Here is a 21,719-nt window from a genome sequence, read left to right as displayed (position 1 = left end):
ATACATATCTCTTCAGGGTTTAATCGACGAATACGTTTTGATATCATAGATAAATTCTGCATCTATACAGATAAGAAAATAATTAACCCTTACATATCAAACAAATATCTAACATAAATATATGCTGGTATGAAAGTATTTCTACGCCGTGATATTTCACAAGCCAAAGAAAATTTTAATGGGGATAATTTTTGCCAATACGCATTTACTTCGAGTATAATAAAACAAACATTCTGAAAAATGATCAAATCGAGCTGTGCCATATCTGATCAAAAACATCGATGTTATTAAATATAACCACTTTTGAAACCTGGTATCGAAACTTATATGCACCGTAATGCAATTTTGTCCGCTTAAAACAATGCAATTTCAGATTAGTTTGAATTAATTAACATTATTTTTGCATTTATTATTTTTTCCAATTTTAAGATAAATGTTTAAGTATGTACGAATAAGTTTTTATTTTCTTTTTCGGAATGTTACATATTCATAATTTGTGATATGAGTTATAATAGAACGTTATTTGGTAGATTTCCAAATATATTTTTAAATAAGTTATTTTATTAAATATTCAGCGTAAATTAATTTGTTAGACAAATTACTCTTTTCGTGATTGTCGATACGTTTTTCATGCGAAAATCGAACGTTATCCCCGGTAATAACGCGCGTACCTCCATGATTGTAATACCTCAAATATTTTGTTTTTTATATATTAATTTTTATTTGAATGTTAAATAAAACTGGCTGTCTTAGATTCCGAAGATAACGATTTGGGTTCGGGAATTTAATCGTCATAGTATCATCTAGGGAGCTTAGAAAAAAAAGCAAGCGGGTAGTTTGAATTGTAAATATGTTATAAGTTAGAAGTTAATTGAAAGATCGTGGCATTCGGGAATAAAGCCTCGTGATATTATTAACTAAAATAGTGAATAGATGAAATCATTAATGGAAAGGATTTTTATATATATATTCTAATAATGGATTTATTAATAGTAAAACTTAGGACTTAGTCTTTCTATAACGTTTTTTTTTTTTTAGTGTTTGCGTTTATTGTTTTCGCTGTGCAATTTATTTCATACGTTTGGCCGTTTGTAAGCTTGTTGTTGAATGCTTTGTTAAAAAAAAAGTTTTGGATTGTTTTCCCACCAAGATTATTTGCGAATAATTTTTTTTTCGTAATTCTAAATTGATCTCAGTAGACAGCTGCGAACTACATCATATATCGGAGACAGCCGTGATTGTTATTAGGCATAGGTCTTTTACGTTAAGTTTGGATGTGTCGGCAAAAAAATTTTAGCACGTAATCGCAGCTTAAAAAAGGCTCCAGTTAACAGCGAAACATGAAAATGAACATTTTATTTTGCAATGTATACCAAAATACTGCATTTTTAAATCGTAAGATGATAAGTGAGAACTTTTTTTTTATAAATTAATTCATTCTCTCGAGTAATGAATATGTATAATCTTTTGCTTCGTCGCCAGATAATTTATTTTAAGTTTACTAACGATATTCGTTTAAATAAACCGACTGTGTTACTAATGTAGGTAATGCACAATATAATCATTAACAGAATGCCTTCGTATCAGTACAACTATTACAATAGCCTATAAAGTAAATTATAAGAATCAACGGGTAAATGACAATAAGTAAATAAAATCCGATGTTCAGCTGTAAATAATTTAAGGGTTGATAGCGATCTGCGCACGCGCCGTTTTATTTTAGATTGTTCGAATTTATTGTAGTAGGTAGGTATAGCTACCACTGACGACTTTATATACATATTGTCATTTAGTTTATTAGATTTTTTTGCTGAACTTGTCCAGTTATACTGCCAATTGTTGATGTAACTAAAAACTTTATACATCAAAAGCACATTATTAATTTTACGTATATTTACGGCATTTATTATAAAACTAATATTGGCTTAATGTAATTAAAGTATAAAGTAAAATACAATTAAAAATATCAACGTTCACAAATCGGTTTCACAAAACAAATCTTGCTTTTTAAATCGTAAGTATTACCTCCAATAATATTAAGTATTATCTTTGATAAATCTTTTAATTTTTAATGTTAATGTAGCGGTAAAAACTCCGTGTAAGGCTACTTGACTCGAACAATATAAAGTCAGAACTTGAAACGTTCATACAAACTTTGGTCACACCTGTAAAAACTATCGTCGCCAAAATTCGTGTAAATGAACGTATTAAAATATGACTGTACGGTGTCTCTGTTGAACAGGCGGTCATTCATTAAAGCTAGAAAGAGACAAAGCATCGATAAGTATCTTATTTATAGTATAACTTGGTATACGGTAGTATATAGGAAGCAGTTACATCTTCAAAGCGAGTAGCTTTACAAGGCGGTTTTGGTTTACGTTATTTAACCAGGAAAAGTCAATGAAACGTGATCATTTATATTTATAAATACAATAATTATAAATATTGTCGAACTTTAACAGTTGTTACATAGTTATTTCCATACATACATTATTTTTGTTATCCATAACCATATTTAAAATGCAATAGTTTATTATTCGGCGCTCTGGTCAGTGGGAATTTGTTCTCCCGCGCCGGAACGTCGAAACACCAGATCACAATAGCTAATTATTTAAAATAATTATATTTGCTCGACGGGGGACGCGAAAGCCGTTTTTTGAGAATAGATCGACTCCACCTAAAATCTAGCCTAAGATGAAATCGCACCGACTTATAATTCGAATTTATCGACTGCATAACTTGTTTCATTTAAACGATATTTTAACAATCTAGTTATTTTTATACTGTATTTTCGATAGTCGAGTGGTCGCACGTTGTTATTTTTTTATAATCGATATAAGTCGATGTATTTTCGATCTGTAGTCGAGTGATTAAAGTGAGTCTATACAATTAAGTCGTTATATTCTTAAGTCAATAGCTTTAATATATACAGTATCTTCCACTTTAATATAATTATTATAATACAGTTATAGCAATAGTTCCCATTCTGCCATAGTACCTCAATAATTATAATATCATAAGTAATAAAATGAGATCGGTAGCAGATTATTGAAGATAATTTCGTTTTAATGTTTATTTTATTCACCGAAAAGGTTTTATATAATTGAAAACAGTTTGTTAATCTCAGTTTCAGACAGTTGATTCGATACTCTTCTCAAGCGTCCTCTAATCCCAATGTGAGCCTCTTGCAACTGTTCCTATATCTAGCGATCTTATATTATAGAGGACTTTATATGAAATGGTAAAGATTTATAAATGTTAACTAAGACATACTTTAGACAGGTGCTAAACAGCGAAAGCGCCCTTTATATAATCTGCAGGTCCCCTACTACCAATAGATACAATTATAGTTCCATAATTCAAAGTGCACTTACGTCTTTTTATATAAAAGTAAGTATATTTATACTATGTAGTTCATTCGCCGCCTCCCCTGTCGAGCAACGATCGTTGATAGCCCCGTCTTTGCAGTAACTATATAAAAAGTATTTACAATATACTCATTTACGACATACAATATATTGCTAGATGTAACTTTTTATCTACAGATGAGAGTAAAGCAGGCGTACAATTTCGCTAAAAATTCGTTTGGCGCGTCCTCTTCCAGAGCCTGACGGAGACATTGCTTTCTGTCGATCTTTCCGATTATGTTTTAGTATACAAACGAATCGATCGGGTTTTTAGCAGAATTGCACGGATGCTACTTGTTATGCTTGGATAACACATTTTATACACAGAAATATTTTTTTAAGGAAATCAATTTATATGTCAATGTTAATTAAGTGGCAATTCTAATTTTAACTGCACTATATTTTTGCTGACACGTTTAGGATTAGATTTTTTCTTTTTTTTTTCGTAATTTAATATATGCACGATCTGCGTTTTTATTAGTATCGACTTATCTTTTTTTAAGATTATTTCGTCTAAGTGGTACGTACCCTCGATTCAATGTGGAGATATACACATTTTATTAATTTATTTTATTTTTTACAAAAAGCACGCTGCAATCGAGAGTGTGTGACATTTAGGATCATTCTTTGCCTAAACTAATTAGACATTGCGTTTATATTGTAAAAGTTATAGTTTGCCATCGTTGATCAAAGAGGAAAAATATGTTTTTAAATACATTTAGTTAGTGAGTTTTGTTATACTTTTCATGTTCGGAGAGTTTGGAAGGAGCGGGGTGTACAAAAATATTTCATAGTATTGTGTATTGCTCGATAAGATAATAGATGTGGGACCGGACTAATCGGTCCTATAGAAAGTTAGGGATCCTCTTGGAAATTGTTGTAAGTTGGAACATCTTCAGTCAAGACACTTAAAGTACTATTGTTGTAGATTGTATGAAAGTCGACTATAATGAAATGAGAATGTTTAATTGGCACTGAAATCGTAAAAATAATCCTATTGTTCGAAAAAAAACGAATTAGCGGTGTAAATTTATTAAATGTAGTATTACTTACATAGTAAAGTAATGTAAGTATGTACTTGAATTATATGTGCACAAATTAAGTGAAACTAAAATTTTTGACTATGATCACCTTCCGCGGCTTTTTTGACAAATGACAGCGGTACGATCGTTTAGGAAAGTAAAACAAAAAAAAAATGTTTTCAAAGAAGTTATTTTTTATGATTTTCGTGTCATTTAAATGGTTGTGTCTTTACTTGTTTTGATGTTGTTGATAAATGTGATTAAGGAATCAATCGGGCTGCGTAGTAGGAACATATCAAAGTCGGATGACCTAGTACTCTAAGTATCTTTGAATCTGACATACAGAATTACTTATATTGGGTTGTAATAAACGGTCCTTTATGTTTTGTATGAAACCTGTGTTTTGAAATATCATGGAAAATATAACAGTTGGATGTAATAAAAGTATAAAATTTAATAAACTCGCAGTGATTCCATTGATGATGCGTATTTTTATTTTTCTCCTCAGTACGTAATAAATATTTATAAAAGTCACTGTCCTTTTCCTTTCCTACTGTCCTAAAAATAAAAAATAAAAATAACAATCTGAAAGTAATGTTTTTTTTTATATGGTAAGAAAAATATCTTATATTTATTAAGATGAATACGAAAACAAAATTTGTAAACATGTTTTCCTTATGGTAAACAGATACAATACAACATAATGAAGATATTGCTTATCAGAGTAAAGTAGGTAACCAAACATATAATCATTCAAAGTTACTGTCATCGAAAAACACTCTATACCAATTACACTAAAGTGTACAGAAAAATCTCATTAATTAAAACAACTACAGAACTTTTGCAGAAAAACTAATTAATATGTTGAATAATTCATGCAAAATAGTTGATTGATTCAGCCTGTAACATCCCAGTGCCGAGCATTAGTTTTTGCCTTGTTATAAGAGAAGGGTTGGTAGATATACCCCCATATTTTTTTTTTTTTTTTTTTAAATAAAGTAATTCATCGTAATTTACGTTATTGGTATATTTTATAGTTTCTTTACATAAAAAATAGTAATATACAATATTATGCTATAAAAAATATAAAACTATGTTATCCGATAACCGTAAATCACAAGTAAATTTCAGGTTGTCAGGATTGAGGAAAATGTTTGTAGCTATGTTATATTGCTCAAACATAATTATTTTATGTAATAAAACTACTTTTAAATTAAATTTATTTTTGATTGCAGTATTTTCTAATACTACTAAGGCTATAATTTTGATGTCATTTTTCAAGTATAATTATGGAAATAATTATAACAGTACGAAAATGAAAATATAAAAAGTAATAGTATAATTATCTATACAAATAAATAAAATTCGAGTGTCTGTTTGTAATATTAAAATAACTGCTTTTTACTAAATGCATATGGATGTATACACGGTACATATACCAAAATAACATTTTTTACAATTTTTTTCTGTCTGTCTCCCTGTCTGTTTGTCCCGGCTAACCTCTGAAACGGCTAGACTGATTTTGACGGGACTTTAACTGGCAGATAGCTGATGTAATAAGGAGTAACATAGGCTATTTTTATTTTAGAAATTTATTTATTTTGTAACTCAGCGAGCTGAACAATAATTATTTTTAAATTCCACGCAGACGAAGTCGCGAGCAAAGATGCTAGTTATACTGTATAAGTTTATTATTTGAATTGTATCAAAGCCAAAATAAAAATTTGAAAATATAAATTTTGACTCCTAACCAAATTATACGTACCTCACACTTACGTCTCCACATATTCATTTGTAATTGGTACTAATCTTTATATATATATTTCTTGTGCGTGCGTGTGTATGTCACTGAACTCCTCCTAGACGGCTGGACCGATTTTGATGAAATTTTTTGTGTGAGTTCAAGGGCATTCGAGGATGGTTTAGATTCACAATTTAGTCCACTGGAAAATGTTTATTTAACTAATTTTTCATTTATAAGTAGTTGTTAATTTTGGAATGTTTTACATTGGATCCGGTAGACTGCGCTACCATCGCAGCATCAAATATTAAATATTATTCTAATTTAATTTCAGTTTGTCCCGACAATTAGTGCTTTGATCAAATTGAGAAAAATATTTGAAATTTTGTGTTATGGCAAAAAAAAAAGTTTACGGGGTCCGGTCAGCTAGTATTTTAAATAGCTATAGTAAGTAGCAATAATACTAACTGGGTGTCATTATTGTTACACTACCAAACACCCGCAACAACATCAAAAACTTAAATGTAAATTTCGTATTACGCATTATGCAATTAAAAATAATTTCTTTATTTTCTTTGTATATGTAATTACTCGTGCTCAGATAATATTACGGGTAATGAAACTTTTAGAATTGCTACCGGTCTCCGGTTGGGAGCTCCACTGTTCTTTGAACACAGATTTCCGTGCGGAAAAAAGGTTGATTCGTGCGGAATACAAGGCTTTTCCCGTAACAAGAGTTAAGGTAGGTTTGCCCACTTCAGTTCCCTTAATGATATCATAAAAAAAGCGCTTGCTACCATTGACGTTCTTGCTCGATGCGTTATCCAGTAGGCTCGATACATCGAATTAGTCGAGATGATAGCAAGAGACCTGATGGACTAACGATGGTTCCCTTGGAATGGGGACGGGCGCTTTTTGGGACGCAACCTACGTTGACACACTTACTCCATCTCATGTAAAAGAAACAGCCTTAAAAGCAAAAGCCGAGCCGCGGCGGAAAAAGCTGAAACGACTAAACGGCACAAATATTTGTCACTAATTCCAAATTACATCTTCCGTTTGCAGTCGAAACACTTGGACCTTGGAGTAGCAGTGCAAAAATTTTTTTTAATGAGATGACTTCTCGTTTTATTGTCTCCACTGGTGACAAGAGGGCTGGTACATTTTTTGCCAAGAGAATCGGAATAGCGATGCAACGGGGAAATGCTGCCAGCATTCTTGGCACAATTCCATGCTGGCATGATTTGTACCAAATCTATCTGTAAATATTTAGTTCTTAAGTTGTGAATTATAAATATGTATAATGTTTAATAAACTATTGTAATTTTTAATACACATAAGTTTACGAACGAGTCACGAGCTGTCAAATTTTGTATGTGACATTTTACTAAATTTTAGCGTGGTTTTGACATTTCTGTGTCTGTTTTGTATCAACATTGCCTCATGTTATTTAAGTGAATGAAGTAATGTTATTAAATTAATTTACATCAAAATGGACGCTTATGATATATTTAAAAAGCTAACAAAAGGGCTCACCTTCAAACGTCGTGTATTAGGAGTGAATAACGTTGTAAGTACAATTTTTTGTAATTCTAACCTAGTGTAATATTGTTTTTTGAGTTTTATTTAAATGTTTTTCAATATTTCAATTTTTACTTTACGAATATTAATAAATTATTTAGTGAATTTGGATTAAATACAGTGCAATGTTTTTATTATCTTCTTAAAGAATTAATCAGGTGTTAAATAGTTGTTAGGTACAAAGTTACTTCTACGATAATGAACCAATTGTTACTAATGAAACTAAATTGTACGCTTAAATAATATACAACAACTACAAGTGTGTATAATGCACATGCCACGTAATGTGTATTATCTGTTATGAATAATTATTTAAAACTGAACCAGTGTTTTTTTTAAGAATATTATTTAATTTATTAAAAAGTTTTTAATATACTTAACAATTGAGGATCTACAAGATCAAAAATTATTAAAATTACCATTAAAACACGTTATTTCTTCAAAAAGTAAATATATTTTAAAATAATAATAAAACTAAATAAATGTGTACATTTTTTACAGGAACATAATGTGAAAGCTGCATTGAAAAAAGAAACGGAAATAAAAAAGGTGGAAGTACATGAAATAAAACATGAAAAAGATGATATTGATGATACAGATGAACATCAATCAGCGTCCGAGAATGACAGGGGAGACAGTACTGATGATGAAAATGATGAACTTCAAATAATCGACGGTGAAACATTGGAAAAAAAGTCTAAAAAAAAGAAATCAAAGCTAACACCTGAAGAGTTGAAGAAGAAACTTGAACTTGAAGAGGTTAGTTATGTTTAAAAAAATACGTCAGCTCTGACACACTGGACGACAAACTGGAGTTTACACCATTTAAACAATTATTGTGATGTTTTAAAACACAGTTATCTGTTTCTCGCAAGAGATGTTTCATTGTCATTCTCAAGGCAGTTGAGATCACATGATTTCTCTCTAAATATTTTTTTCACACAAGCCTTAATTTGTTTCTTAGGGCACTCCAAAAAGCACTCCAAAATGTTCCACATTTAATATAACCGCAGTAGTAAGACCATGGCCAGGGTCCATCTAACTGCTAACTAAAGGATTAAAAATAAATGCAAAATAAAGGCAAAGTCTATGATAAACATTATACAACTAAGATCTGCTCTCAAATAGTGTGCTGTAGTGAGTAAGGTAGTCGGAACTCCTGGAAGGGGTCAGGGATAGGGTCGGTAACGCGCTTGCTATGCTTCTAGTGTTGTGGGCATCTATAGGCTACGGTTCTCTCTTGTCGGTCCCTCATGTCTGAGGATCGTGGTCAGCATCAGGGTTGCATCTGAAGCGGATGATTTGTCTCCACCGGTCTTTATCCATGGCTTCTCTTATGACCGTGTAAAACTTAGTGGCAGATGAGTTTTTGACTTGGTCTGCCCATCTCGTCGGTGAACGACCGCTGATCTTTTTCTCTCTTCCCAACCACAATAAGCTACGGTAACTGCTTACTGATGTCTAACAGTTCAATATGTTTTCAGCAAAATCACTTTAGAAATGAGCATGGTATCAAAGCAGTGGGACGACACATTCCCAGTGCGTTGAGAGATTTCAGCGAACTAGTCACTCGGTACAACGTCCCCCAAGCATTGGTCGACACTGTAATTCAATGTGGCTACTCTGAACCTACACCGGTGCAACGACAAGCTATACCATGCTTGTTAGAGGTTTGTTCCTAACATTGTTTTATTGAAGTTAAAATATACAAAAAAAAAAGATATCATATAATCTTGTTGATATTACATATTAATATAATATATACAGTGGAAACTTAATTATTCAGCCCATAACTACTAGTATATGGACCTGCAATTATCTGAACTGGAATGCTAAATATTTTAATTTAATTACATATTATATTTCTTGAATCATATGAAAATTAATAATTATTTTAAACAAATTAGACTAGTACATATAATACAATGTGATAATACATGATTAGGGTTTTGATATTTTAACAATTTAAGAAAATATATTTTGTTAATGCCTATTTTTGATGTTCGGTATACATTCGAATATCATTAGTCTAGTTAATTGAGTTTCCACGGTTTATAGTCAGAAAACGTTATATATCAAAGATATGTATACCAGTATTGCAATATCTTTAGCTTGTGAACTAACTTTACTTTTTTTACACAATTTTTAATTATCATTAACGTATTTAAACTATTTTCCTTAATCCAGAACCGTCAAATAGTAGCATGTGCACCGACAGGGTCTGGGAAGACAGCGGCATTCCTACTACCCCTTCTACACCCTTTAGGGACCGCACAAGGAGGTCCCAGAGCATTAATATTATGTCCTACAAGAGAACTGGCAATGCAGATCTACCGTGAAGCACTAAGGCTCTCGGCCTCTACGGAGCTACGCTGTAGTGTTATTAGGAGCTGCAAGCAAAGCAAGATTAAAGAACGGGAGAACACCATCAAGAAGAGTGGTATGTTTTTATTATAAACCTAAGCCTAACACAAACTTTATCGTATGGTATTAAAGTTCAAATTGACTTTTAAGTATTATCACAGATCTTTTGTATGGGAGTATAGAAAAGTGTTGCTTTTTTTTTTAGAATTTTTCTCTCCGTAAGAACCATCCTCGTACTTCAAGGAATATTTTAAAAAAAGAATTAGCGAAATCGGTCCAACCGTTCTCGAGTTTTGTGCTTAGCAACACATTCAGCGACTCATTTTTATATTATAGATATTCTTTACCGTACCAAAAAAATAGCTGTTATGTAGAAATAATGTGCAGGACAAATAAAAAAAAGCGAGTGTGCTTGAGACCACACGACTGGAGTAAAACTTACGAAACGTAACTCTCTTTCTCTTTCATATTCATTAACTTATATCTCTCAACTTCCGTTCGCCTCACCCGATCACACTTTTAATAACGCTCTTGTCACGCATTCACCAGCTTACTCCGACAGTCAAGCGTGCGTAAAGAAGTTATACCTCAAAAAATGTTCAAAAACAAAGGAATTCTTGCAGCTAATAAAGTCATCTATTCCAAAAAACAGACATAAAAAAGAATTAAGATGCATGGATGTCCTAAATGTATAGATATATACATTTTCGTACAAATATATTTATAATTAATAATTAATAAATGTACATATACTATGTATGTAACAAATACAAAAATACTTACTCCTAACAATAATATGTAAAGTTTTAGCAGAGTACATGTTGAGTTTCTTGCTAATTCCGCTCAACAGAATCCACAACTGACGGTAGCTTCACATTAGCAAAATACATTGTTGTAAAATGCTGATTTAAAATACTTAAAAAGCCTACTTCAATAACCTATATTTTAATTTTAATTGAATAATTTTGTATATATGTTCTAAACCAGCTGACCAGAGGCCTTCAAACCGCCATATACAACGTGTTTCTAAACTGCGTCCTTCCACTTAACTCCGATATCAGAATCGATATTAGTCTAAATATGCAACTTACTTGCCCCGATGCCCCTTGCTTTGATAAAAATAATAAAATTAATCTAATATATAAAATTCTCGTGTCGCGGTGTTTGTAGTTAAACTCCTCCGAAACAGCTTGACAGATTCTCATGAAATTTTGTGTGCATATCAGGTAGGTCTGAGAATCGAACAACATCTTTTTTCATCCCCCTAAGTTACAATGGGATTAAGGGGGTTAATAATATATATGGCAAAACAAAGTTTGCAGGGTCAGCTAGTTCTTTATAAAATTGCACTCGTGTGTACGTTAGAGTTGGGTCAATGACTGAGTTAAGATGGTTATTTATAGCCTCTTTCCCCATGCTGTCTCAACACTTTTTTTTTTTCAAATTTGTCTGTGTATTTTAATTCATATACTTGATGTTTTATATTTAAAAAAAAATAGTGAAAAATTTTTAGTTAATTTTTTTTTTCAGACTTAGTTATAAGTACACCAAATCGTCTCTGCTATATACTTAATCAAGAAAATGTTGGCATCAGCTTGGACAAGTAAGTGGCATTTCTTATAAAAACAAAACAATGGTTTCTATCTGCTAATTTACATTGACAGAATTTGTGTTTGCTCTGAAACAAAAAAAAAATGAATTTTCATCAAAGTCATAACTCCAAAAGTACTCCTTGGATCTCAATCAAATCAATCAAATCTAAATGGGACCGCACAACAAGCACCAGCTTTCGATTCAAAAAGAACCATCAATTGATATCGAGTACATTATTAGTATATTACAATGTCAGTAAAAAGCTATGAGATAACACACATAAAAAAAAATACAGTCGAATTGAGAACTTCGATTTTTTTAAGTCGGTTTATTAAAACTTTAAAAATACACATTAAAAAATTAAACTAATACTTTAAATTAAACATTCCAGGGTCCAGTGGATGGTGATCGATGAAGCAGACAAACTATTTGAGGGTACCACAGAGGAGGTAGACACATTCCGGCAACAACTTGATATGATCATCAGCGTCAAGCCAGAGCGTTGCCAACTTGCCATGTTCAGTGCCACTCATACACCTGCCATCGCTAAATGGGCAAGGCATAACATGCGTGGACTTATCAACGTTACCGTAGGACTAAGGTACAAGATTTTACTAATTTTTTTATACCACTAAGGACATAAACAGACAACCCATTTTGATGGTAAGTCGGTTCAGTGCCAGTCATTGCTGATACTGCTAAATGGGCAAGACATAACATGCATGGTTTTATCAATGTTACCGTAAGACTGAGGTATGGCAGCTATCTCGTTCACTTTTTTTTTATTTTGGAGTTCACTCATAAGAAAGGATACACGACACGGTATAAAAAAAAGATGTGCAGTGAAGTGTGGAAATTTACCAGTCGAATAAACTAAAGTCACGTGTGGAAAACTATTTTTTGTACCACTACTACTGATGGAAAGCAAACGTTGCTCACCACCATAGTGGTACGCTGCCGTCTGCCTGATAGCAAGCGGATACTATTATCCTATGATGTATTAATAACTATTAACTGTGACGTTATGTTATATTATGGTGCTTCCACGATTATATTAATATAAATTAGTCATCACGATCACTATTTAGCCTGTAACATCCCACTGCTGGGCATAGGCTTTCTCCGTGTAGTAAAAGGATTGGAGCTTAAACCACCATGCTGCTCCACTGCGGGTTGGCGGATATATTCCCTACTACAAGTAACGATCGCTATCAGGTATTTATGATAACAACCGGGACCAAAATCTTCGTCATCATCATCATCATTTCAGCCGATCACAGTCCACTGCTGGACATAGACCTCTATAGGTTCACGCCAAAAATGGCGTGTGAACTCGTGTGTTTTGCCCATAGTCACCACGCTGGGCAGGCGGGTTGGTGACCGCAGGACTGGCTTTGTCGCACCAAAAATGCTGCTGCCCGTCTTCGGCGTGTCTTTCGGCTATTATCTTTACTACCGTAGTCACACAGTAGCCCACCACCACAATCTTAACAGTAAGGAAACCCACACAAGGACAGACATCGAGACCAGAAAGACATATTTGTACAAATTCAAATATCCATCTCGAGCGGGAATTGAACTTGCAAACCATCTTTGTTTCAGGCGTTTATAATCTTTTCTTTTACTAATTTACATAATCTATTACAGAAACTAAAATAAGAGGTTTTTTCTTTTTTTTTTTTGTTAATTATATTGTTTGTGTCTGTAGAAATGCAGCGTCAACATCAGTCGATCAAGAGTTGTTATTCTGCGGCAATGAGAATGGAAAGCTTGTGGCATTTAGACAGCTAGTTCAAAACGGATTAAAACCTCCCGTCTTAGGTAAGCTAACCAGTACCAATTAAACATAGCAGCTAGGGTTTACTTTACGTTTCCATTTCATTTAATTATTTTATAGAACAGACAACCTTATGAGTGTGTTAAAAGTAAATTAAAACAAAAAATATATATTAAAAAATATTTTTGTCAATTTTCGGTTTTAATTAACTTTTCAAACTACGAGACTTTTTTATAAATTATAAACATTGAGTATTATAATAAATAATAAATAAATATCATATAACATACACACACAGTCGTCTGTTCCTATGGTAAGCAACTTAATGCTTGTGTTACAGGTAACAGCCGACTGTTAGAACTTTTTTTTTTTTTGATAAACATACAAAGAAATAATACAAATAGAAATACATAAAAACAAATATTATATTACACCCAGACTCAGGCGGGAATCGAACCCGAAACCGCAGAACAGAAAGCAGGGTCACTACAAACTGCGCCAACGGGCTAGTCATATATTACAGTGATTTTTACTTAAACATAATGTCTATGGCACATTTGACTGCATTTCTCTCGTTAATCGGTTCCTAGTCGGCGGGACTACACCTTAATCTAAATATTTAAAATATACTAGCGACCTCGGTCCGTCCCTATTCCTGAACACGAAAAGTAATTACCAACATATCATATACCAAAACCTTCTCCGAAACACGCTGCATCTTATGGTATAAGTATTATTCCGATTGGTTCAGTAGTTTACGCAGTATAAGCGAACAAAAAAACCGGCTTTTCATTTATTAGTATAGTATAAGTCGTAAGTAATTTATATAGTATATTCTTCGAAAAATGTAAATTCCTTTGAAGCCTATTTAAATATTTTTTTTTTTTTTTTTTTATCTCCCATTACACTGGAATCTATTGCACAGAGACATTTATTCGGTATAGGATCAGTGCCACACCCTACTTTACTTTTACAATTTAAGTGTGTCTTGTCATATTTTTGAATGTGAATTTTATCATTTTCATTTAAATAAATATATTTGTTTCAGTTTTCGTCCAGAGCAAAGACCGAGCGAAACAGTTATTCAAAGAACTGATATACGATGGTATCAACGTAGACGTCATCCACGCTGACAGGACACAAGCGCAGGTAACCTCATCTCTTACCTAATAACCAGGTTGGCAAACAAGCCTACGGCCCACCTGAGGATAAACGATTACCGTAACAAATAGATGCTTGCAACACCATCGCAAGCGCGTTGCCGACCCTATCCCCAATCCCCCCAGGAGCTCTGGTCACCTTACTCACCAACAGGAACACAACACTGCTTGAAAGCAGTATTAGTTAGCTGTGATCTTCTGTAAGGTCGAGGTACTTCCCCAGTTAGGCTGCTCCAGATTTAAGCAGGATATTTCCTACTGTGCCGTACCTCAGTTCACTCCCTAATGTTCCCCTGTCTTAACTCTATTTCTGTCTTACTCCTTATACCTTTCTATCTTTTTTTTTGCCAGAGTTTGTTCAATCTTGACACAAATTAAAACATTTGCTTATACGTGACACTTAAAAACGATTAACAAAGTAGTACTTACTTGAAATAAATATTTTTTTTGTCTGAATGTGTGTTTCTCTGCGTGTATGTCTCTGTAGGTGTGTGTTATAATTAATTATTTTCTTCCAGCGAGACAATGTAGTCCGAAGTTTCCGTACCGGACGTATCTGGGTGTTAATATGTACGGAGCTGATGGGGCGTGGTATCGACTTCCGGGGAGTTAATTTAGTAGTCAACTACGACTTTCCGCCTTCCGCCATATCTTATATACACAGGTATGTTCACATCGAGTTCAAATCATCGTTAACAGGATAACTTTGCATGTCATGTTTTCTTTAATGTGATTGTACATTTAGCAATGTAATCTTTAATAAAATTAACATTGCAATGTATCATAAAATGTAACAACTGCTAGCAAACCTTAATAAATAATAAATATATATACTATACTATACTTTGATCTTAGGATCACAAAGCGGGAAATAAGTAGGCTTTAAAAGCACTTAAATCGTCATTTTACAAATTTTACAAATTATAAGGATGTTAGTGTTTGGAAAATAATTATAGTTTACAGTAAAAAATAAAATATAAAATAAAAAAAATATATAATCTTTTATAAAAACAATTATTTTAAATTTAATCATGTATTGCATGATATATATAGCATCACCAAACCTACACATCTTTGTAATTAATATAAGTATAAGAAATTCAGAATGGTACTGAAAGTCAGACTCCATTGTTACAAAATTCTGATGACAATCAAAGTTACTCAAAAATTATAATCTATATAAATATAACGCTTCAGCCTGTAATATCCCACTACTGGGCATAGGCCTCTTTCCCCATGTAGGAGAAGGATCAGAGCCTAATCCACCACGCTGCTCCAATGCGGGTTGGCGGATATATTCCCTAATATGAGTAACGATTGCTATCAGGTGTACATGATAACAACTGGGACCGACGGCTTAACGTGCTCTCCGAGGCACGGTGGGGAGACCCATAAGGACTGCACACACACCCAGACCACGGAAAACACCAATGGCCAATACAAATGTTTGTCATGTGCGGGGATCGAACCCGCAACCGCCAGCGCAACAGGTACAATCCATGGCTGTGACGGTTGCGCCAACGCGTCGTCTATATAATATAAATAAATCGTTAAATGTGTTGCTAAGCGATAAAATCGAGAAAGTAAAACTTCTCTATGCGCACATGACTAGGGGAGTAAGCTGGTGAATGCTTGACGAAAGCATTAAGAAAAGTGTGATTGGGCGAAGTGAACGGAGCCAGAGAGAGAGGTGCAAGCACACATTTTCTTTCTCTCATATCCAGTTGCGTTTCGTATATCTAAGACACAGCGCAGGCCTATTGTGCAAAAGTTTTCCTTCAGTCGTGTGGTCTTAAGCACACTCGTTTTTTTTTAACTCCTAAGATTAGTAATATAAAAAGACTAAATTAACTTTTATTCTTTATTTTACAGGATAGGGAGAGCGGGTCGCGCCGGACAGAAGGGTAAAGCTATCACGTTCTTCACACAAGATGACGTTACCAACTTAAGGAGGTACAATAGTCAAATTGAGAACATAATCTTATTTTTTTTAAGTCGGTTAAAAATCAACATAATTGTTAAATGTTTCTTTCTTTTCTTTCTTTCTTTCAGCATTGCCGCAGTAATGAAACAATCGGGCTGCCAAGTACCGGAGTACATGTTGAAACTAAAGCAAGACCCAAATAAAAGGAAAAAACTGTTGAAGAAAGCCCCGCACAGAGACAAGATATCTACGATTTTGGTGAAACCGGAAAAGTATATTGAAACTATTATTTTAAATTAATTCACTTACAAATAGGCCGTAATATGTTCTTTTAAAAAATGTTTGTAAGTCTATCATATGTCTAAATTTACTGCTTTATCTTTAATTTATCTCGTTTTTATGCACATCTACGTACTACGTATACGAGTAACATTAAAAATAATTTTCAATGTTTGTAAATTACTGATATACATATTTTATATAAGACAGCTATAAACTATAAGTCTATATCCAGGCATTACGTTGTTTGTCTAAGGCACGGACGACTGTGTGTATATTAAGCATATACAAACGTGTATATATAATTAAGTATATATTTTCCGATTTTCAGACGTAAGCTTGAAGCTCAAGACACAAAGGACAGTAAGAAGACGAAGGACACGGAAATTGTTAAAAATGCTAAAAATAATAAACATAGGAAAATACAGAATGGATTACCAGATAAAGAGATATACAAAAAACAAAAAAGTAACATAAAACCAAATAAAGAAAGAAACAAAATAGAAAAGAGTAAAGTGAAAGAATCAAAGAAATCACATAAAATAGTTAAAAATAAAAGGAAAAACAAGAAAGTTACCATTGTGTAAAAATAAAATAATTAAGTCCATATTTTGGTTAATTTATTGTTAACACTGCTTAATAAATACTTATTACTAGAACTAGACTACGTACATTTTTCAATTATACTTGTGATTTCATTTGACACAGAATTAAATAAAATGATCCATAAAGAGTGGCGACTTGGAGCTGTATGTTTTTGATAACATTTACAAGATATTTAAGTTGATTAGGACTTCCACTTTGTTTTGAATATACAACAAATTGGTACAAGAAGTATTCTGTAATTAAATCAGTTACTAATTTTAATTATAATATAACAATCGCTATTATTTCAATATTTAGGACTCAATAAAACAACCATCAGTGTAATAAACCATTTACTAGCTTCAAATAATAAATCAGATACAAAATAGACAGTCTTCGATGCATTATATACAAAATACATGCATTCTTAATTAATTTAATAATAAAAAAATATAAACTATTCGACATTAAATTAAAAGCCAAATTTATGGCACTTTAAGAACATTGCGTAAGCCTCAACTCGAATTTATAAGAAAAATATTACTACATAGGTCCTTGTATATAATTTAAGCCTCTTCACAAATTATAGAATATTTGCAACAGAAAACTAACCGTGTAGCGTTAAAATTTTTCGAAAATTAAAATAAAATAGTCTTTTATTATATTGTATTTATCTTCCTTGATTTCCCTCTATCACTATCATCGCTTCCTAAAGTTCCTAACCGCAGCTACTATGTCAGCTACGTTCCACTTAACGCCTGCAACGCCATCAACCATGACTGCAAAAATTGCCGTTCCACTAACGAAAAAACGCCGTTGTAGGCGAATATTATAAATGGAACGCATATTTGAGCGCTGTGTGGTTGCAATATAGCGGCACGGTGAAAACATGCAGCTGTGGGGGTAAGTAAATATTTAGCATGGATTGGAGTAAAATTAATTCAACATGGATTCCCGTGAATTTATCGTTGCGTTTTTGACTAAGCGAATGAGAGATGACTGGAAAAGTTCATCAAGTTCTGATAACATTCACAATTTGACATTAACAATTGTTTTTTCGAATTCCCGCCACGTTTTGGTTAAAGTCCACTATGAACCACAAATATATTGTGGACGAAGTGGTCGCGAACAGTGGCGTCATCTATGATGTCGAGACGCTCGCAACGACCACGGTTTTTAGATAGAAAAATACCCTCTGTATCGTGGTGTTACATTCGTTGCGGGCGTTTAGTGGAACGTACCCATCGTATCCTGTGCCCAAAGGTTATCTGGAAGAAATTGCTCTTCAGCGATAAAATCGCCTTTGTACATCTTTGTTTTCATTTGTTACTATATTTATTTGTATTTGGTGTACAATAAAAAATTTTATCATATATTTTTAAGATTTAGGTATATGAAATTTTACTAAAACAATTTAAAACAGAAATAAGCTATGAAAATATTGAAATATATAAACACTGATTTGACACTATATATTGTTTCCATTATTTTTTGCTTAATGTATTTTTTTAATTTTAAAATATAAATAATATTTCTGTTTCTTCTTGATATACACATTTGTACTTAACTTTTAAGTATTATTATGAGTAATAATAATGCAAGAAAGTTCTTAATATAATTATATATTATTTGATAACAAAAAATACGTTTATTTATTGACTAAATTATTAAATCCCTAATATTTACAAGCAGGCAACACCGATTTAGCGCCATCTTTTTATATATTATATTATTATTATTATATAAATATAAGTAATTAAAAATCATTGACTGTTACTATCTGCGTATTTATTCATTTTATAAATCATCAGATTACACAGAATAATACCTCAAAAGTAAGTAGATGTAATACTACTGCATTTCACCAGCTTTGAGGTATGTTTAGACAATGTAGGTTACCTATTCGTGCGTCTTGCACTAACGTACAAGGTACTTTTACCTACATAAGAGTAGTATGTAGAAATTCAAACCTTCCAGATCAACCCCAGTTAAAATAAAATATTTTTAATAATAGTTAATTCTTTATATACAATATGTGGAAATAAAATTTATTTAATCAATATGGTGGTCCGATATTTTCCTTTGGTGCAACTATCGAATTGTTGTTCCTTTTTTAAAACAGACTAGAATTTTTTCTTTTTCTTTTTTTGAAAAGTAATTGAAAGATAAAGGAAAACTCAAAGAATACTTTCCCGAATCTTAAATTGTATGGAATTTCTTCATACTGTTTCTGTTTAAAAAAAACTATGTTAAAAATATATATACCCTATGTTTGGCTGTAATAAAACTTTTAATATGAGCATGAATTTACACTAAATAATAACTTTATGTGACCAGTATAAGATTCTTTGAAAATTACTGTTTATTGCACATGGACGCTAGACGTTTACCAACATATTTTAAATTTAAGATTTAATAATAATCATAATTATAACACTTATCAAAATCTCTTCTTCGCCTAAGAATGTAGCGTCTTTAAAATATGGTCATAACATATTTAGAAGTCGTTACTTATATAATATTTATCAAAGCACAACAAAGGCACCATAAGTTTTACATACACGAGGTACACTCCTGACTTTTGGCTACTGATATAGAACCTACCCATTTATGTGGACAGGCCTTTTCTCCTTTTCTAACGACAGTGAAAATTATCGTTAATTTTTCAAGGGTAGTTCCATCCCTCCCTTTTTCTTTTCAAGCTGCGCTCATTAAGAGCCATTTCACAATTTTACGCTCTGCAAGTTTAGGTAAATTTGGTCGCATCGCGCGAGTCGTACGAGCCGCGCGATCTTTGTGTTAGTACGTATAGTGTGACAACCAAAAGACCATCATGATCATTTTCTAATGTATAATAAAAATTAATAACTATGGTATAAAATGTTTTTTATATAATTAATTTGTTAAAAATTTCAAGTATGTTTATATAACAACAGTTAATAAATTTAAAATAAAAATAAAAAATCAATTTTATGAAACAATTATTTTAAATTGATTTATTTTTTTCAGTTTACGAATGAATCTAATATTTACGATATGAATAAAATAGCATTTTATGACATCGACACCGACAAACATATTAATTAACAAATAACAAGACAAACAGATTGAAATGCCTATTTGTATTGATAGTGTGAGAAAAGAAAATTAAAATATACATTTGTTTACAGAAATTATCATTATATTATTTTACAGTCATTTTCGTAATATGTTTATTTTATTTATATTTTATTATGAAAGTATCAAATGCGTTTTATCCGCTATAACAACAGGCGCTTGGCGCGTGTGAGCGAAAGAGCGGTAGCGCTCGACTGATTTACCGGGCTTGATGCGTGGCAATATATAGTATCTTTTTATTATTTAATATAAAATGTATTAAAAATAATTACATCTTTTAATTTTTTTTTTTTTTTGTATTCCTTAATGATGTAAGTTTACTTTGATGAAGATAGTTCGTTAAAATTTCTTAGTTTTCTAAGAGAATTATCGCTTTTAAAATTGTACTTATTTGGAAAATATTCGTAACTTTAAATTTTTTTTGTCGTTTAATAGGGATACAAATGGAATAAAAATCTATGATAGTGGACAACAAAATTATATTCCACATATTATGATATTTTTTTAAAATGGTTTCAACGTAGAGGTTATTGAAAAGTAGGACTTCAAAGTATACATTGCGACCGTTTACCCAGGGAGGAGGCTGATGAAAAGGTTAATAATTTTATACACATAATATAAATCAAAATTCTGATCTGACTATGGACTACAACAAAGGTTGCTCTATTATATTTCAAGAATATAAATTACATTATTGCATCCAACACTGAGATTAACGACGTCAAAATATTACAATTTCGCGGATTGTTACCGATTTTTGTGAAATGGCTCTTAAGCTATCACAAGAATTATAATTGTAACTAGGCAGAATGCTCATTTACATAGTCTAATACTTATTCTACCCTTGATTTCTCATCACATTCATCATATGGGGATTTTTAATCAAACACTTATCCCTTCTAAAATTCGTTACACGTATCCTACTTTTTATCCCGAAAAGCTTAAAAGTTCGTCTACAGTTTCCGTTCGTCACTAGGTACATAACCAGGTTCAGTTAATTAATTACAAAACCGTTACGAACGACTATAATTAATTACAAAAACGTTCTCAGTCTGATCTTGTAGTCATATTTCACGATATTGACCACTGTATTTGGTATTTTACAGAACATAAAGTTAGTTTAAAAATTCGTATATCAAAAATTTTATCGAAAATATACATAAATCTCA

At 32.1% G+C, this 21,719-nt stretch overlaps 1 protein-coding gene across 1 annotated transcript; it reads left to right on the top strand.

Annotated features, from left to right (window-relative positions):
• Positions 1–7,443: 7,443 nt before the first annotated feature.
• On the top strand, positions 7,444–17,435 carry LOC123656538 (probable ATP-dependent RNA helicase DDX52). The gene is made up of 12 exons (XM_045592207.1): positions 7,444–7,740; positions 8,253–8,510; positions 9,236–9,421; positions 9,939–10,191; positions 11,646–11,718; positions 12,100–12,309; positions 13,417–13,529; positions 14,534–14,634; positions 15,164–15,309; positions 16,518–16,598; positions 16,698–16,841; positions 17,180–17,435. The coding sequence occupies exons 1-12, from the start codon at positions 7,663–7,665 to the stop codon at positions 17,433–17,435; spliced, it is 1,899 nt and encodes a 632-aa protein (XP_045448163.1). The 5' UTR covers positions 7,444–7,662.
• Positions 17,436–21,719: the final 4,284 nt, after the last annotated feature.

The sequence above is a fragment of the Melitaea cinxia genome, chromosome 9 (assembly GCF_905220565.1).
Source record: "Melitaea cinxia chromosome 9, ilMelCinx1.1, whole genome shotgun sequence".
Classification (NCBI taxonomy): Eukaryota; Metazoa; Arthropoda; class Insecta; order Lepidoptera; family Nymphalidae; genus Melitaea; species Melitaea cinxia.
This window is presented reverse-complemented; position numbering and strand designations above follow the sequence as displayed.

Excerpts from the sequence above, each read along its gene's own strand:
- LOC123656538 (XM_045592207.1), top strand. The coding sequence starts at position 7,663 with ATGGACGCTTATGATATATTTAAAAAGCTAACAAAAGGGCTCACCTTC. Across the intron at positions 10,192-11,645 it reads GAACACCATCAAGAAGAGTG|ACTTAGTTATAAGTACACCA; the intron begins GTATGTTTTTAT and ends TTTTTTTTTCAG. Across the intron at positions 15,310-16,517 it reads GCCATATCTTATATACACAG|GATAGGGAGAGCGGGTCGCG; the intron begins GTATGTTCACAT and ends TTTATTTTACAG.